The 16,767-nt window shown below is 36.2% G+C and overlaps 3 protein-coding genes across 3 annotated transcripts; 1 reads left to right on the forward strand and 2 right to left on the reverse strand.

The window, feature by feature from the left end:
* Nucleotides 1-2,977: 2,977 nt before the first annotated feature.
* LOC117318501 (predicted GPI-anchored protein 58) lies at nt 2,978-3,374 on the forward strand (the record flags this gene model as incomplete). Its single annotated transcript, XM_033873479.1, has 1 exon — nt 2,978-3,374. A coding segment is annotated over one exon (397 nt), but the record flags the coding sequence as incomplete, so codon positions are not given.
* Nucleotides 3,375-3,929: 555 nt separating this feature from the next.
* Nucleotides 3,930-8,578, reverse strand: LOC117318499. The gene is made up of 6 exons (XM_033873477.1): nt 8,304-8,578; nt 6,216-6,263; nt 6,022-6,084; nt 5,214-5,570; nt 4,576-4,806; nt 3,930-4,317 (listed from the first exon to the last, which is right to left on the reverse strand). Exons 1-6 carry the CDS (start codon nt 8,536-8,538, stop codon nt 3,998-4,000), a joined length of 1,254 nt encoding a protein of 417 aa, XP_033729368.1. The 5' UTR covers nt 8,539-8,578; the 3' UTR covers nt 3,930-3,997.
* A 1,425-nt stretch (nt 8,579-10,003) lies between these two features.
* On the reverse strand, nt 10,004-16,242 carry LOC117318500 (plasminogen-like). The gene is made up of 8 exons (XM_033873478.1): nt 16,108-16,242; nt 14,297-14,506; nt 13,708-13,826; nt 13,359-13,491; nt 12,421-12,481; nt 11,511-11,581; nt 11,154-11,242; nt 10,004-10,359 (listed from the first exon to the last, which is right to left on the reverse strand). Exons 1-8 carry the CDS (start codon nt 16,199-16,201, stop codon nt 10,210-10,212), a joined length of 927 nt encoding a protein of 308 aa, XP_033729369.1. The 5' UTR covers nt 16,202-16,242; the 3' UTR covers nt 10,004-10,209.
* Nucleotides 16,243-16,767: the final 525 nt, after the last annotated feature.

Below are 16,767 nucleotides of genomic sequence, written 5' to 3' on the forward strand. Positions count from 1 at the left end.
TTCACTTATTTATGATGTACCTACCTTCGCATCTTTGATCACATTGCGATGAGACGTTGAGTTCGTTACATACATGGATTGTGCATACTTCACAATACTGTTTTATTACGTTACAGAACTGGAGAGGAAATACACAGGTATCATGTCCACAGTTAAATTTAAAACCCTCAGGTGGTGAAGTTATTCCCTTCAAGAGAACTTCTGGTAGAAGTAGAATGAGAGAGATGAACCATCGCTCCATACGTGTAACGGTAGCCATGTCCAGATAAATAACTGATTACAAATACCGTTTTACGTCAGCATCATAAGTGTTGTTTTCTATTTTTAGCGTTGGGTATTTCCTTAATTCACTGGTGGGGATTTTCATTCGTATACGGAATTCACTGGTGGGAATTCACCGTTCGTATACGGAATTCCATGTGATCACGCCAGGTAGACGTGTATATGTGGATGGTCGTAAACAGGTTGTCCACCATATCTATTTTTAGCCACGTTCTGTAGGTATACTGTATAAACGACGGATATACCTTCAAATAATGTTGATAGATCAATGACAATTTTTTGTTGAAAAGTTGAAAATCTTTTTTCTTATACAATATATGTATGTAATCATCAGAAATAAATCATTGTATTAATCATTAAACACATTCCTATCGATTGTCCTCTTTTATAAACAAAAATAATGGTTAAACAGTCGATACAGCTCAGGAGCGTTTGCCTAGACTGTGTGAATATTACTGAATAACGTACGTTACATTTTACACATTTATTTGGCGAAGAGTTTTCAATGTGTAACTGAATAAAGGCAAATAAATATTGAATAATCAACGCACATTATAAGGAGAAGTCTTCTATCATTCTTGTATTGTTCATTTCTGAAGGTTTTTAATCTGATAAATTATATTAATGGAACCCATGTGATTCTTTTTAATCATGAATAGATCGATGACTTATGACAATACCTAGCTCCTACCGATTTCAGTCAAATAAAGCATCTCTGTTAGATACAGGATTAAATTTTAATTTTGTCGTTGGTACCTGCTTACGGGTGCTTATTTACTTATTTACTTATTTATTTATTTATTTATTATTTTATTGATTTATGTATTTATTTTCTCTTGTTTGAACATCTTACGTTTCCAAGTTATAAATCAATAAAAAGATGGTTGTTAGAAATGGGTTTCCCGTGTGTAACGTGGAAAACAATTTTCAGTATAAATACTCGAGAAACCTTCTTAGTAAGTTGATACAGAGAGACACATACGTGTACTACTTACATCCTTTTGTTACTTCTCAATGCCAGGACGTCTTGATGCTGAACATGTATCAAAGACTTCCATGTTACATAGATGAGACAATAGCAGCTTTAGTGACTTATCCAAGATTGATCTATATAATTATGGTGGGTGTCGTCTATGAAGCAGAAAACGCTTATTACTCCGGAACGCCTGGTGTTATCCTCCTTGTTCCTTTTGCATGGTCCCATGCAATGTAGATTTTTTTGTTCATATTTTGCACTTTTTTTTATCGATTTTTAGTTAGAATATGTTTGTCCGCGTTTTATCGATTTTGAGCTTTTTATTATGTCGGTGTTTCTGTTGTTTATTGATCACGTATTTAGGTAATTTCGCCTATAGATTTGTTTGGATACAACATGTGGAATAGTTGTTAAGTAGTAATCAGTGTTGTCTGTACCAGATTTATAGATTGATGATATTTCTATATAAGCAAGTTATATACACAAGTGTGGAAATTCAGGCAGAAAGATCGGGAAATAAAGCTCCATGATAAAATCAAGCTGGTATTTTTTTTTAAATATTGAAAAATTGAAAAAGAAAACAAAATCCATGTGGTTATTCTTAAATGGTGTCTACCAGTAAAGCTTTCCGCCGTTAATGTAGAAGGATTGTACAAAATGCACACATCTTATATAAGTTATACATACGTTGTTTATATGCCGAATAATAAGAATTAATAAAACAGTATATAGCTATTTCTGTAATGTAAGTAAATATAAAATAATTCAAAAGTAAATAAATACATATATATATAACACAGAATACATGTAGTGTTTTGTTATCATTGCTGATACAAGAAATATAAATCAATTTAATTTACCATATCACCATACTCAATAAGACTCAAACAAACAGATAAACAATTGAACAAAAATACTGATTTTCCCTTTTTATTTCCAAAAAAAACGATCACAAGGTCCCAAACGGGGAAAAGCAAACCAAAAACAAAACAAAACTACGTATATATTAAAACAATATGTGTGTAGTTGTATACTTAAACTAAACTTGATCCATTTTACAACAATTGGGAATACCAGCTTATATACTTATTACCCTGGTTAGCCTGGATTAAAGCGTGTTTTAATTCCATAAAAAATAGAAACACTCAGTAATATGATGCATTTAAAAACTAACACGTGAATACAAAACAGAACTAATATATTGTCTCAATAGATTAATGCTTCCCAGGCTTGCTACAATACTGCAAGACAAATGATTAACCATTAAATGGGATATTGATGACAAAACATGTAGTTTCGTATATCAAAATATTGGTCAAAACGCCAATTCAGCTGTCGACAAAAGACATTTCAGACGAATTCGATGAAAATGATTTGATGATAGATTATGAGAATTGAATTTTAAACATTAATCACGTGTTGTACGAACATTTTACTGTTAACTCCTTGTCAATACTCTACAATGTTTAAGCGTTTTCAAAGAGAAATAAATATCAATAATTTAAAGCGGTCATCGCACGACTATGACATGACTGGCCATATTTACTACCAATTCATAAAACCTACATGTACACTTATAGTTACAATTCTTATCCCCTTCCTAACCCCTGAGCCCTCGGAGCAACCCTACCCGAGCCCCAGCCGCTATCCCTTCTAGACCCATTTGCGCCCCTTCCTATGCCACCGGCTAGCTCAGCATTGAGCCCTCGAGCCGTCTAGCCGAGGCAATCCACGAAAGCCGAATCGCAGCCCTTACCTAGAGGGACGAGCTAAGCGAGACCGAACCGGCGAGCCAGCGAATGCAGCATCGAGCAAGCAACACCGACGTGACCGGGCCGAGACCCGGCAGAGCCCAGGCCGAGAGCCAGGCCGACGACCAGCGACCCGGCCGAGTCTAAGGTCGACCCCTCGGAGCCGACCCCCGGCCGAGCAGCATGCCTCGAGCCAGCCGCTACCCGCGACGCCTACCGGCCGAGCGTCCATCCGGCGAGCCCGGCCGACCCCGGCCGAGCCCCGGCAGCCCGCGAGCCCGTCCGATGCCCTCGATCGTACACTCGAGCGCAACCTCCACACCGTACCTTCGAGCCCTGCGAACCCTGCATCCCCGATCCCCTAAACCCCTGCCGCTCGAGCCCCTGTGCCACCCTCGAGCCCCTCTAGAGTCCATCCCTCTATCCCTACCCCTCCATGCACCCCTGCCACCGGCATCCCTCCCGTGCCGAGCCACGCGATCCGTTAGAGCCTATCCTCGTACCTTCGGACAGTCCGGATCGTTACCCATTGTCACAGGCGAGGCTGATGCCTGAGATGGCAGGACGAAGGAACGTCCGAGTCCGGACTAGACCCGGCCGGTTTCGGCACCCGAGACTACGAGACCGGCGAGCGGCAGAGCGTGAAGTCGCCGAGGCTCGTACCTGATATACCCGGCAGCGCCCGAGTCGACCCACGACCACGTCGCTGTTATCCTTGGAACGCAGTAGGAAGATGCCACGGAGACGGAGCAAACAAAGTAAAAGGCTACGTTAGTCAACGGGCAGGAGCTGAACGGAAGAGACGCGAAACCGAGAGACAAAGGCAGAGGACCCAGGAAGGAACGCTGACGATAGCCCAAGACCTCCGAGCCTGCTACCCTCTATCCCCTTCCTATCCCCTCTATCCCCTTCCTATCCCCTCTATCCCTTCCTATCCCCTTCCTATCCATTCCTATCCCCTTCTTATCCTTTCTCATTCTTCCTATCCCTATTTCACACGTGCAGTGACTTGTGATTGCTTCTTAGTATTGTTTTTCAGATCGACACTTCCGGTAGGGCTGTTATTTTCGGTACTATAGTGACCGCTGTCTGAGATTATACTGCTATTGTCCGAAGATAGACTAACGGAGGACTCGGCTGGAGGGGCTGTAGGCGTGGTTTTGTAAGATATCGTCCGAGGTCTTTCCTGTACCTTGATATATCCCGGGAGGGAAGCCTGATCATGGTTTTCAGTGGACTCAACGACCTTTATCGTTGTTTCATCGCTTCTGGTAGAATGACGCCTAGTATTGGAATCGTTATCAGTCACTGAAAAAGGGAAGGACAAAATTTCAAAAACTATCTAAATGGTCTTAACGTTTTTATTTTTAGTACAACAAACGGTGTGTAGGATACTATATTTGTTCGGAAAATAAGACCTGTATTACACAAAAATTTAAATCATTAGCTTATCACAAAGACTATAATTGCATTTTCAAATTTCAATTTGTAATTTTTTATTTTATTTTTTCCCCTAATAAAAATGTTTTTGTTGGTTAGTGATCGCCACCAGAGACGTCTGCTTACCCATTGACTGTTGCATATTATGTTTGTCAAGGAGGACGCAGTCTGCGAGATTGGAAGACCTCTGGTTATCTATGGGTTGGGTGATGACTGGTATGTTTTCCTCGAAAGGGGGACTGTGTGCAGATTCCTTTATGTATCTACCCATTCCTTTACTACCATCATCCATAAGTTTGGGTGAAAATTGAATCTCTACATTTCCGGATCGCTCAGATGGTTGGAATAATGTCGATCCTGTAACGGCATTATGTAAATGTAAAATGATGAGATATACACATAAATTGAAATCCTACAATATATCGAACTAACTATACATTTTGAACTTACAGAATCAAAGCAATTAAAGTTTTGTGTCTTATCAAAATCTATGGTACCTACACATTTCACTCATACTTCTTACTTGTTGCGTGTGCTTGCGCTCTTCTATGAGGGTTGGGAGCCTTTCTGAGCCATTTGGTTACCTTTCTGAGGTTACCTTTTAAAATGAATCTGCTATAGTACTACCAGGTACATTTCTTTTAATGAGTTTTCCTAATAATACCGATGTCTTTACACGATAATAGTAGAGGCCTAAATATTTATCCTATGTATAATAGATGTCTCTGATATCAGATCAAGCTTTATAAACACGTAGTCCTCACTTTCCGCCTCTTTGTCGTTGTTTTGGTCTCGAGGCAGCAATGGGATATTCTCTTCCCGGCGATTTTCAATGACAATTTCCGGCTCTATGGCATTTTGACCAGGCTTCGCTCCTGCAGGCGCAACGGTTATTTCTTGGAGACAACCATTCACACCGTCATTTAAACGTGTCTGTTGCTGCGGTCCTGTTGTCAGCGGTCCTGTTGTCACTGGTCCCGTTTCCTCCTGTGCGAATTTACGGCGAATTAATATTCGCTGGTTCTTGAACATCTTGATGAGGATGATAGCAAGCAATATAATGGCGACGACTATTACACAGATCAGGACGGATATTGCTATCCATTGTCTTCGATTTTCCCCTGGAAAAATAATTGGTAATCAATACATTTACAATAAAGCTTTGAAATCCACATTTTTATTTCAAAATAAAAAAAAACTGCTGTGATATAGAACCTGTACCACATGCAACTGTATGGAGTGGAATCACTACCACCACTTTTACTAAAATGCAAAATGAGAAATTAATTTAGAAAACCATCTTGTTCGGAAGCAGTAATGTTTTTAAAAAAACACATTTTTACTCAAATTCAGGTTAAGAATTGGGAAACACTCCGTTACATATTTCTTGAGTTGGCTTTGGGAATGGTCACTTGTGTTGTACAGGAAAATTTAAGCAGAGTCTGCGTATTGTATAATTTTGATGTTGTTTGTTTTTACTCAGTTATTTGCAATGAATTATGTTGAGGATAAATATCGTGCGCTTGTGTGTACAAGTTTTATCATCAACAAGTACTAACTAGAAATACATACCTATAAGCGAGGAAAGTTTCTCGTTTGTAGATTCTTCATTCGAATTGTCACCCAGTTGTGCCCCTGTTAACAAATAACACATTTTTATCAGATTGGAAATGCGTGTCTTTAAATTGTCACGTCATATAGAAAATGAACAACATTGGTGTCACTGATATCATGATACGATATTCTTTATATTTAGTACAAGTTACCTTTCATCACTGGGGTAGTATCCGGATCAGGCCCACCTCGTTCAAGCTCTGAAAAGACAAAAGGTATTTTTGAAGTTAATGTTCCCTAAGTGTGAAACACTCCCGGCTGTTGTGAGGATGTTAAACTCCGTAAGAGGGTTGATCATGCCAGAGGGAATTGGCTATGATGAGGGATGTATGAACATTACAATATAATAAACCATGCTTAATTGTGGTATAGACGCTTTTTATGGCGTTTACTGTAATTTAATAAAACTAACATCGCATAAGTACTTTATTACTATTATGACATAAAACATATAAGACAATACCCGATGGTCTCCAGGACGCAACATGTTTGTCTTATTACGTCATGCCTTTGTCTATGTAGATAAATACCTGACCTTGGGTATATTTGATATATTTGTTAACATAACTCTCATTATATAAACTAAAACAGCCACAATTACTGGAATACGAATGTGTTATATATCATCTATTGTACAAAGGGTAACAGGGACCTGAGAATTTGTTAGTGTGTTTATCAGAAATCAATAAGTCCCTTTGCACAGGGTTTGGTTTGTTTTTGTTTAACGTCCTATTAACAGCCAGGGTCATTTAAGGACGTGCCAGGTTTTAGAAGTGGAGGAAAGCCGGAGTACCCGGAGAAAAACCACCGGCCTACGGTCAGTACCTGGCAACTGCCCCACGTAGGTTTCGAACTCGCAACCCAGTGGTGGAGGGCTAGTGATAAAATGTCGGGACACTTTAACCACTCGGGCACCGCGGCCCCCATTCCACAGGGTAAACAGTACTAAACACACATGTAAATATTATAACATAATGCTACACCCTATTATACTATATAGACAACACAGGACATCACGTCATTGTGTCAATCTTACAATGTATGTACCTAATGTAACATACAGGTAACACAGGCAACTTAGGCGTTATGTAAACTATATATTGCATGTGTCTATATTGTTGAAGTTGCGATAGTTCTAAAAATAGAATTCAACACGCTTTACCTCTGTACATACCTTGGAATTTCCATGTTCACGGTTGCATACATTCCCTAATTAACTGAGAAAATTTTCAGAATGTAGTACACCTGACGTTATAGATACGTGTATTACAACTCCGTATCCGTAAACGTATATTACCGAATTAAATGCCTTTTATAGTGTTAAAATACCTTGTCCGTATAGCTCGAGTTTCCTTCGGCCCTGACTCAAGACGTAGACATTCTGAACAGTCTTGTGTCAAGACCCAATAAAACAAGGGCTATTGTCCCGAATCTTAATGGAGTTGAAAAAATCAAATCTATTTTGAGTGTCAGTCGAAGACAATTAATCGGTAGATCCTTACAGCACATTTACTAACACTCGTAAAGCAGAGCGTTATATTTTTCTCTTATATACTCGAGCTCAGTGTTATTTCAAAAATCTGTGGAAACAATATTCTGTTAGAATTGTAGGCTTTCATCTGTTGCTGATTAATATATTATGGTATGGTTCCTTTTTTAATTGTCGTATGATTAAGTTAGTCATTTCGTATTAATATATCTGAGTTGTAAATGGATCCTGGTTCTAAATCCTTTCTGTATACTAACACTGAAGTATTCTAAATGAGAAACCTCAAAGAAATTACTGTCGACAGTATTCGTCAGGAAATTAAAGTCGACGCTTATCAATACATCATATATACAAATTTAATCTTTTGCGATATTTTGTGTTACTGATAATAAATTGTATTTATTTTATAAAATAAAGTTTTATTTAATTGATCATATTTTTGTTATTGAATGTTATTTTGTTTATCAATCAATTACTAAGTACAATTTGAATTATGTTTAATCCATGTTTTTACTAAATTTTCTAATTTATCTATTAATTATTTAAAAGTATCTCTATTTGTCTTGTATTTGATTTATTTTTATCAAATAATTGATATATTTTTCATTTGTCTTTGATTTTTATTAAAGTTTAGTTATTTAATTTTTTTTAAAGTAGTTTTTTTTTATTTACTTATTTAATTTTTTTAAAATTTACTTATTTAATTTTTATCAAATTTTATTTGATGTAACAGTTTTTAGTAACCACTCACCTTTACACTGTGTGTAACACTGAGATGGAGTGTCTAATGTATTACACTCGTCCTGAGTACATGTGTGACACGATGGCCGCTGTCCTTCTAACACCCGACAGTATTCGTCAGGAAATTGACAGAAGTCAAGTCCACAGTTGAACAGGAAACCATCCGGAGGTAATTCCAAAGCGGAAGAGAAGAGAGAAAAGCAGTAGCACAACAAAATTAAACGTGTTATTCCGAATCTAGCCATTTTACTTGATGTCTGTATTACATGGATCTATTTTTATATACAGTGTGGGAAATTCCGGTTTATAAATAGCAGCAAGGAGTGTTGTGACGCATTGACAGCTAAGACTCACATGTTTAACAAACACATTGTGCAATACTTCGCACGACGACGTTTATATTTTGAACTAGGTTTAATATTTAAATGTAAACAGAGCGGTTGTTTGTTTGTTGTTTGTATGACTAACCAAACCTCGATCGCATTGTCAGGACTAGAACTAATATTCATACCCTGCTCTCTGACGACGACCATCTGTAGGAAATTGTCCGTCCGTCGTCAAGAGCTACATTATCGCAGCTAGGTCAGGACAAGGTCTTTAGTAACCAGAAGTCTATCCTATATATTATTGCTCTGTGTGGTTTTAGAGCGCAATAAAACATTTTAACATATAATGAAACAAATATAGGTATCTGTTTATGTTTTATAAAGGCAAGCCAAATGTTCACGTATTCAACAATTCAGATATAATATTACGTGGAAAACAGTAACCCAAACTTGATGTATCCACAAGTATGTATAAATTGTTATACAAACCATAGGAATCCGACGTTGTATGATTTTTTTAATCATATATTAATGAAAATATGATTTTATTGCTGCTATATTAATATTTTCATTACAGAACACCATTTTCCTGTGTGTAGACAAAGATGAAAGATGTGAAAATGTTTGTAGCTCGTATATGTTATATTTATGTATAAGTGGTAACTGAATCAAAATATCATTAAGATAATTAACTATTTTTATCTTTACTGGTATGTGAACGGATAACCATCAAACCTCAATTTGGAATTAGTATCAATATATGTAACATAAATTTATAGTTAGTGATTAATGTGAATGGCTGGTTCAAAGATAAAGTAGGATGAACACAAAGCTATAAATATGATATAGATGTCTGTAAATATACAATATATATTAAGAATATGTATCATAAAAAGTATGATTATGAATCTTATGAATTATTGTGAACATTTGTGTTTGAAGAATACCAAAATTATAATTCGGGATTCACAGAAAGATTCCAGGATGCTTGTCACATCAAACGACATAAAGAGATATTTTAATGGATAATTTTGAATATTCTGAACAGATCATGTATGGCGCATAACGAAAAAATAAAGTATTTATAGGAATCTTGTGAATATTAAACCACAGTAAAAGATTGATGTGGATAGTTGTGATATATTTGTATTTATTATCTCAATTAGGAATTAATAGGGTAATGTGTGAGGAATATGTATATATATATACTTTAATGCATCTATAATAAATACATATATACTGTAAAATAAATTTAAAATACACAAAGGAGAAATAAAACGGCTGTACTTCAATATATCGTGACATAACGTAATAACTGAGTGTGTGTCATATGGCCAGGCCGACATAATTGTTTTAGATCCATTCTTTTTTCTTTTCTTTTTTCCTTCTGGAATTCCACACACTTGGGTCCCTGCCATCACTGACGAACAAAGCAGGTCTAAATATTTATTCTATGGTTAATTTATGTTAAAAGTCGTGAATCACCTGTGTATCTTTTGTACATCTATTTCACCAGCAATTTCAATATTTTAAAATAACCGAAGATTATTTTGTTGATTTAACTCCGATGACGTCATATGCATGTTGATGTTATTTCAGCACGTACATGTCGTAGTCAGCACTAGATGACCGGCTGTCGACAGGATCTTCTTCTGACGATAGGTAGCAGTATTTCCACGTTTTTCGATAAGAAAATGATTTACACGTGAATTTCTTTTCTTCGTAACAAAGTTTAGCACACTGTAAAAAACAATATTTACTATTACAACGATGAACTGCCTTGTAGTATCAGAAACAATAATTTTGATAAGTAGAAAATTTCGGAGAAAATCATACCTACTGAATATATATGCCGTGCCCTTAAGTTGTTTATTGTTGGTATATTATATATTTATTTATTTCGTTAAGGTGATTGTGGATATTTATTAACCAAAACTTTGCAACCGATACAGAAGGAAAGTTATAACATCATAATCTAAGTTTTAATAAATACCCATATTAACCGATGTAAAAACATATATCACATAGCTACATGGAATTAAAGATATTTGAAACTGTTTTAATGTCTGACGAATTTGTTATTCAACATGTGGTCATTAAAGTGACATCATAACAATAATCGAAATAGTGATATCAACATTCACAGGACACTTGAAGGCTTTCACATGGGCGACTTTTAGCAACCATATAATGGCAAGAAATTAAGGTAGCAAGCAAACTAGCAAAACAATAAAGAAATAAGAAGCTAAACTTCAATTATTTAAATTACCGAAAAATAAGAAATATCCACATTAAAACAAAACCGTAGTTTTAGATAAAACGAGAGCAAATACGAAAATATATAAATGCATAAAGACCCTTAAAAAAAAGAACGGAGAATAAGATCCTGTGTTTCGGGAGGATAAGCGTCTTCCGCTTCATCGACGACATTCACCATGCAAAGAATAATGATAATTTCAAGGCTTAAGTTAATATCAAATTTAAGAATAATACTTTAAAGGAACACGTAACAAAATACGCATGGCTTTACTCACAAGTTCGACAGGTATGGTACCAAATGTTTTCCGGACAGTGGCCTTTGATAACATATTTTCAATCTTTGTAAACCTCGGTAAAATGTAGTCTGTAATAGTTAAACAATGATATATATGGTAAACTGCGGACTGCAAACGAGTGTAAAATGTTAATAGATCACAAAGAGGTTCTACACAGCAATTACTCCCAGTTAGAAATAGTAGTTAATGATACATAGAGAAATGTGAAAATAACACATCATATTTATTGAGAGTAATTGAATTAATATAATAAAACCTACCGAATTTTAAGAGATAATGCACTAAAGACGTTTGCATTTGCCTATAGTATTAAAACATTAAGAAATGTATAAATACCACATCCAGTTTCGTCCTCCGAATGTTCACAGTCGGTCTCTCCATCACACTGGTACATGGACGCTATGCACCTGGAGAAAATAACTTATATCTGTTTACTGTCAATGGTACTCAAAAAGTACTACCCATTGTTATTCCTATCCACCACACGTTACCATATTTAATCTTATATATTGTTACTCTAATGACAGCGTTGATAATATAAGCCAAGTAAGAATGTCGAAAATTGAAAAAGAAAAAAAATATGACAATGGACTTTTATAACAACACAAAAAAACTGACCGACAAAACATTAACGCAACTCATTTGGACGGTGTCAGTACACAAAAGCACAATATAGCTTCACCACTGGGTCAATGAAGCGCCAATATCAGCAAAGAATAATAAAAAATTAGCTTAAATAAGTTCAGCACTAGAGTTCAAAATCTTACCACGGTACAAATACATACAATAGCGTCAACACATGACGTCAACATTTACCACGGTACAGACACAAGATATATATATAATAATGTCAATACATGATGTCAATATTAACGGGGTTAAAAGTGCAAAATATATAAAAATGTCAATATAAACCGCGGTAAAACACAAAATATATACATGTAATAATGTCAATGTTAACCGCGGTAAAAACACAAAATATATACATGTAATAATGTCAATGTTAACCGCGGTAAAAAACACAAAATATATATCAATGTCAACACATGACGTCAACATTTTCCAGGGTACAAACAAAATATATAATGTCACACGTGACGTCAACATTTGCCAGGGTACAAACAAAATATGCAATGTCAACAAATAATGTCAGTATAACCACGGTAAAACACTAAATATGAAATAATATCAACAAATGGCGTCAACAAAAATTCAAAATAGGAGGAGGGGGTTACTTCAATATTACCTCCCTTGTGAGCTCTTATGACAGTAGAACTGGCCTTTTGGGCACTCCTGTACCACTAATCCTGAAAGAACAATAAATCATTATGGTCTTTAGATCAAAGAATACAGTTACAAGACAAATAGTATAATCACACACATTCAAAATCATTTACGCACTAAGTCAAATGATGTTAAAATGTGTAGCTATTCTGTTATCTCTTTGTTCTAAAATACAGCTATTTCAATGTTGTTTCTTCACTACGCCGGAAATACTCAAAAATACCATTTTGCTAGACTACGCCGGAAATAATCAAAAATACCACTTTTTAAACTACGCCGGAAAAAGCTACTTCTCAAAAAGCACTACACATGTAAACTCGCCTAACTACGCCTGAAAAACAATAATGTCAAATTGCCTTCAAGTAACTACGCCTGTTATATCATTGATATCAAATTGTTAACATGTAACTATGCCTTTTATACTATTAATGTCAAATTGCCAAGTAACTACGCCTGTGGTACTACTAAGTATTAATATCAATTTCCCTACATGTAACTACGCTGGTTATACTTTTAATGTCAAATTACCTACATGTAACTACGCTGGTTATACTATTAATGTCAAATCGCCTACATGTAACTACGCTGGTTATACTTTTAATGTCAATTTCCCTACATGTAACTACACTGGTTATACTTTTAATGTCAATTTCCCTACATGTAACTACGCTGGTTATACTATTAATGTCAAATCGCCTACATGTAGCTACGCTGGTTATACTATTAATGTCAAATTGCCTACATGTAACTACGCTGGTTATACTTTAAATACAAATTGCCTACATGTTAGTACGCCTGTTGTACACTCAGCAACCATATGAAGCATGTGAAGAATCCGTAAACATGAAATTCGTCACAACTCAAAAAATAATAGGGAAAGATCAGGCAAGGTAGTCTCACGTGATTTAGACGAATTTCTTATATGACATTGTGGTATGGCACAATATGCAAATTCTTCTGTGGTGACGTTCGTCCAGCACCAAGGACTGACGTCACCATCTGGGTTTCTACACAAGTTGTGGTTACCAAGTCCCTACAAAAGAATAACAACATATCAGTTTCACTTCACCACACGTCATCATCGTCTCCAATATCAATTTAAATAATGCTTCTGAATATAGGAATAAGTGAATTCATACGTCAAAATTAAACTTTATATTCAAAAGGAGTTTGTTTAAAATTAACATCCTCCAATGCCCCATTTTCTTTTTTGAAACTTAAGAATTCGTCGTTCTTTATCAAATCTTACCCTGTCAGAGTTGGTGTCCGGATTTGTGTTCCTATACAAGGTCCAATTTTGACAAGGTAGCCCGTCTTTTGTGACGTGTACATTGCCTCTGTATTCCTCGCCGGTGTCCGTATAACATTCTTATTGTAACAAAGACAATTCATTAACTAACTCGGTGATCATTCTCGTTTAACCTATTGAGAAGCCATCAGTTAAACATGGGAAAAGAAGGATTCAAAATGTTCTTGTTTGTTGGACTCGCAATAAGAGGTCGCTTTGAGTGAAAGACCATTTGCAGAATAAGGTATTTGTCTGTTACGTCCTATTTAATATTATTACTAGTATTAAAATTCATATAACACATACACCATGAAGTTTATCATTAAATCAAATAGTCTGAATACCAGATAGCAGATACACAACGATTGTTGGATTACACAGGATCGCCAATAGATATTAATTACAGCCCTTTTGGAACTAAGCTAACAAAAACGTCATATTACGGGGTTCGGTTAACTTAATCTTCTGTTATTAAGAACAGTATCAGAACACTTGACATTTTATTGATATGTGATTACTTGTATTGTGTAGTGATTTGTTGATCTCTTACCCTGACTGGTTCCACCAGAGGTGTATTGCCGGGGTTTTTCACATATATAGCTCAGCAAGCCTTCCGCGTTGACGCATTCCACTGCCTTCCAGTAGTAGTATGAGACGTTCTCCACGGACCCATTAGGAAGAGTGTATTGTCTGGACAAGGCTACACATTCATGTCCTGGAGTCGAGGAGGGCTCCCGATTAACGAGGGAGGGCATCCATCCTAAACAACACGGAATAAAGGTAAGCAAGATCGAACATCTGTCATTATTAAGACATCACTTGAAACAAAAATATCATTTTGAGTTGAAAACCGTACATCTTTGTTTTAATGAGAGCAACAAATTAACATTCTTAGTTTACAAGCAATAAAACATGTTGGAAATAACAGCAATTTATAGACAAAAAAACAGCTTGGGTTTCTCAGTACGATGTTACAAGTAATAGACAATGAATATCATGTAACAAGTAATAGACAATGAATATCATGTAACAAGTAATATGCTATGAATACCATGTAACAAGTAATAGACAATGAAAATCATGTAACAAGTAATAGACAATGAATATCATGTAACAAGTAATATGCTATGAATACCATGTAACAAGTAATAGACAATGAATATCATGTAACAAGTAATAGACTATGAATACCATGTAACAAGTAATAGACTATGAATACCATGTAACAAGTAATAGACAATGAATATCATGTAACAAGTAATAGACTATGAATATCATGTAACAAGTAATAGACTATGAATACCATGTAACGGGTCAAGACTATGAATTCGAAGTTCAGAGTGAATTTGCCCTAACAGATGGTAAATACAATGAAACTTATTTAAAGATTTTTGCATCCTAGAATTTCTTGTGTTCTCTGAAAAGGGAGATAACTTATTGAGAAATTAATTAAGAAGATATGGGATACTGGTGCATACATTTAGTACACTTCTTAAATACATGTATATCTAAATACTGCATCATTAATAACAATCGCGGGGACTTAATTTCGCTGTTTTCGCTGTAATTAAATACAGCGAGAAAATCGATACCCAGCAAATAAATCTCATTCGCCTCCCAATCACCACTCATCCGCCCAATCATCACTCATCCCCCAATCATCACTAATCCGCCCTATCATCACTAATCCGCCAAGCATCACTAATCCGCCCAATCATCACTCATCCACCCAATCATCACTCATCCTCCCAATCATCACTCATCCACCAGATCATCACTCATCCACCCAATCATCACTCATCCTCCCAATCATCACTCATCCGCCCAGTCATCACTAATCCCCCAATCATCACTAATCCGCCCAATCATCACTCATCCGCCCAATCATCACTCATCCACCCAATCATCACTCATCCCCCAATCATCACTCATCCGTCCAATCATCACTAATCCGCCAACCATCACTCATCCACCCAATCATCACTAATCCGCCCAATCATCACTCATCCGCCCAATCATCACTGATCCACCCAACCATCACTAATCCACCCAATCATCACTAATTCGCCCTATCATCACTAATCCGCCAAGCATCACTCATCCGATAAATCATCACTCATCCCCCAATCATTACTCATCCGCCCAATCACTCATCCACCCAATCATCACTAATCCGCCCAATCATCACTCATTCGCCCAATCATCACTAATCCGCCCTATCATCACTAATCCGCCAAGCATCACTCATCCGATAAATCGTCACTCATCCGATAAATCATCACTCATCCCCCCAATCATTGCTCATCCGCCAACCATCACTCATCCGCCCAATCATCACTCATCCGCTAAATCATCACTCACCCGGAAACCAGACTGTTAGGTCCATGTCTTTTTCTTCTAATATGTTTTTGTCTCGTTTTTTCCGGATTTGTTTCCGATTGAGTTTATCATGCATCTTTTTTCTTCTTTGTTTTCTTCTTAGTTTTTTCTTCCATTTTTCTTTTTTCCTTCTATCGTTCTTTTTTTTTTTTTGCAACGTTTTCCATATCCACTTATTGGACTGGTACTTTCCTCCAATCATCCAAGTTTTCCTTTCTGTAAGAAAGTCAGTTATTATTGTGTGGCTCATACTTTTAATGCAGGATCACCATGTCTGTAAATTAAAAAGGAAAAAAAAAAAAAAAAAAAAACTCATTTCAGTGATATTCAGTATTGTCAGATATCGCAGCAACAATGACATATGTAGGCCAGAGGATTTCCGATACAATGTATGATGGGAAACAAATGATTACATAGAATATGGGTTTAGTGATGGATACGAATGGTGGTTATTTACCGTAGTGATGAGGTGGCCTTCAGTGATGATAAGGGTCAAAATTGTAGATATTCCGAAGGGAAGTAAGAAAAATAAAAAATAAAAAAACAAACAAACTAGAAACAAGATAAAATATTGAATGTATATTCTGAATTGGTGTCACCGATAGTGACCTTTTGGCATTTCCATAAACGAGAAAATACTCG

Source organism: Pecten maximus, unplaced genomic scaffold (genome assembly GCF_902652985.1).
Source record: "Pecten maximus unplaced genomic scaffold, xPecMax1.1, whole genome shotgun sequence".
Lineage (NCBI taxonomy): Eukaryota > Metazoa > Mollusca > Bivalvia > Pectinida > Pectinidae > Pecten > Pecten maximus.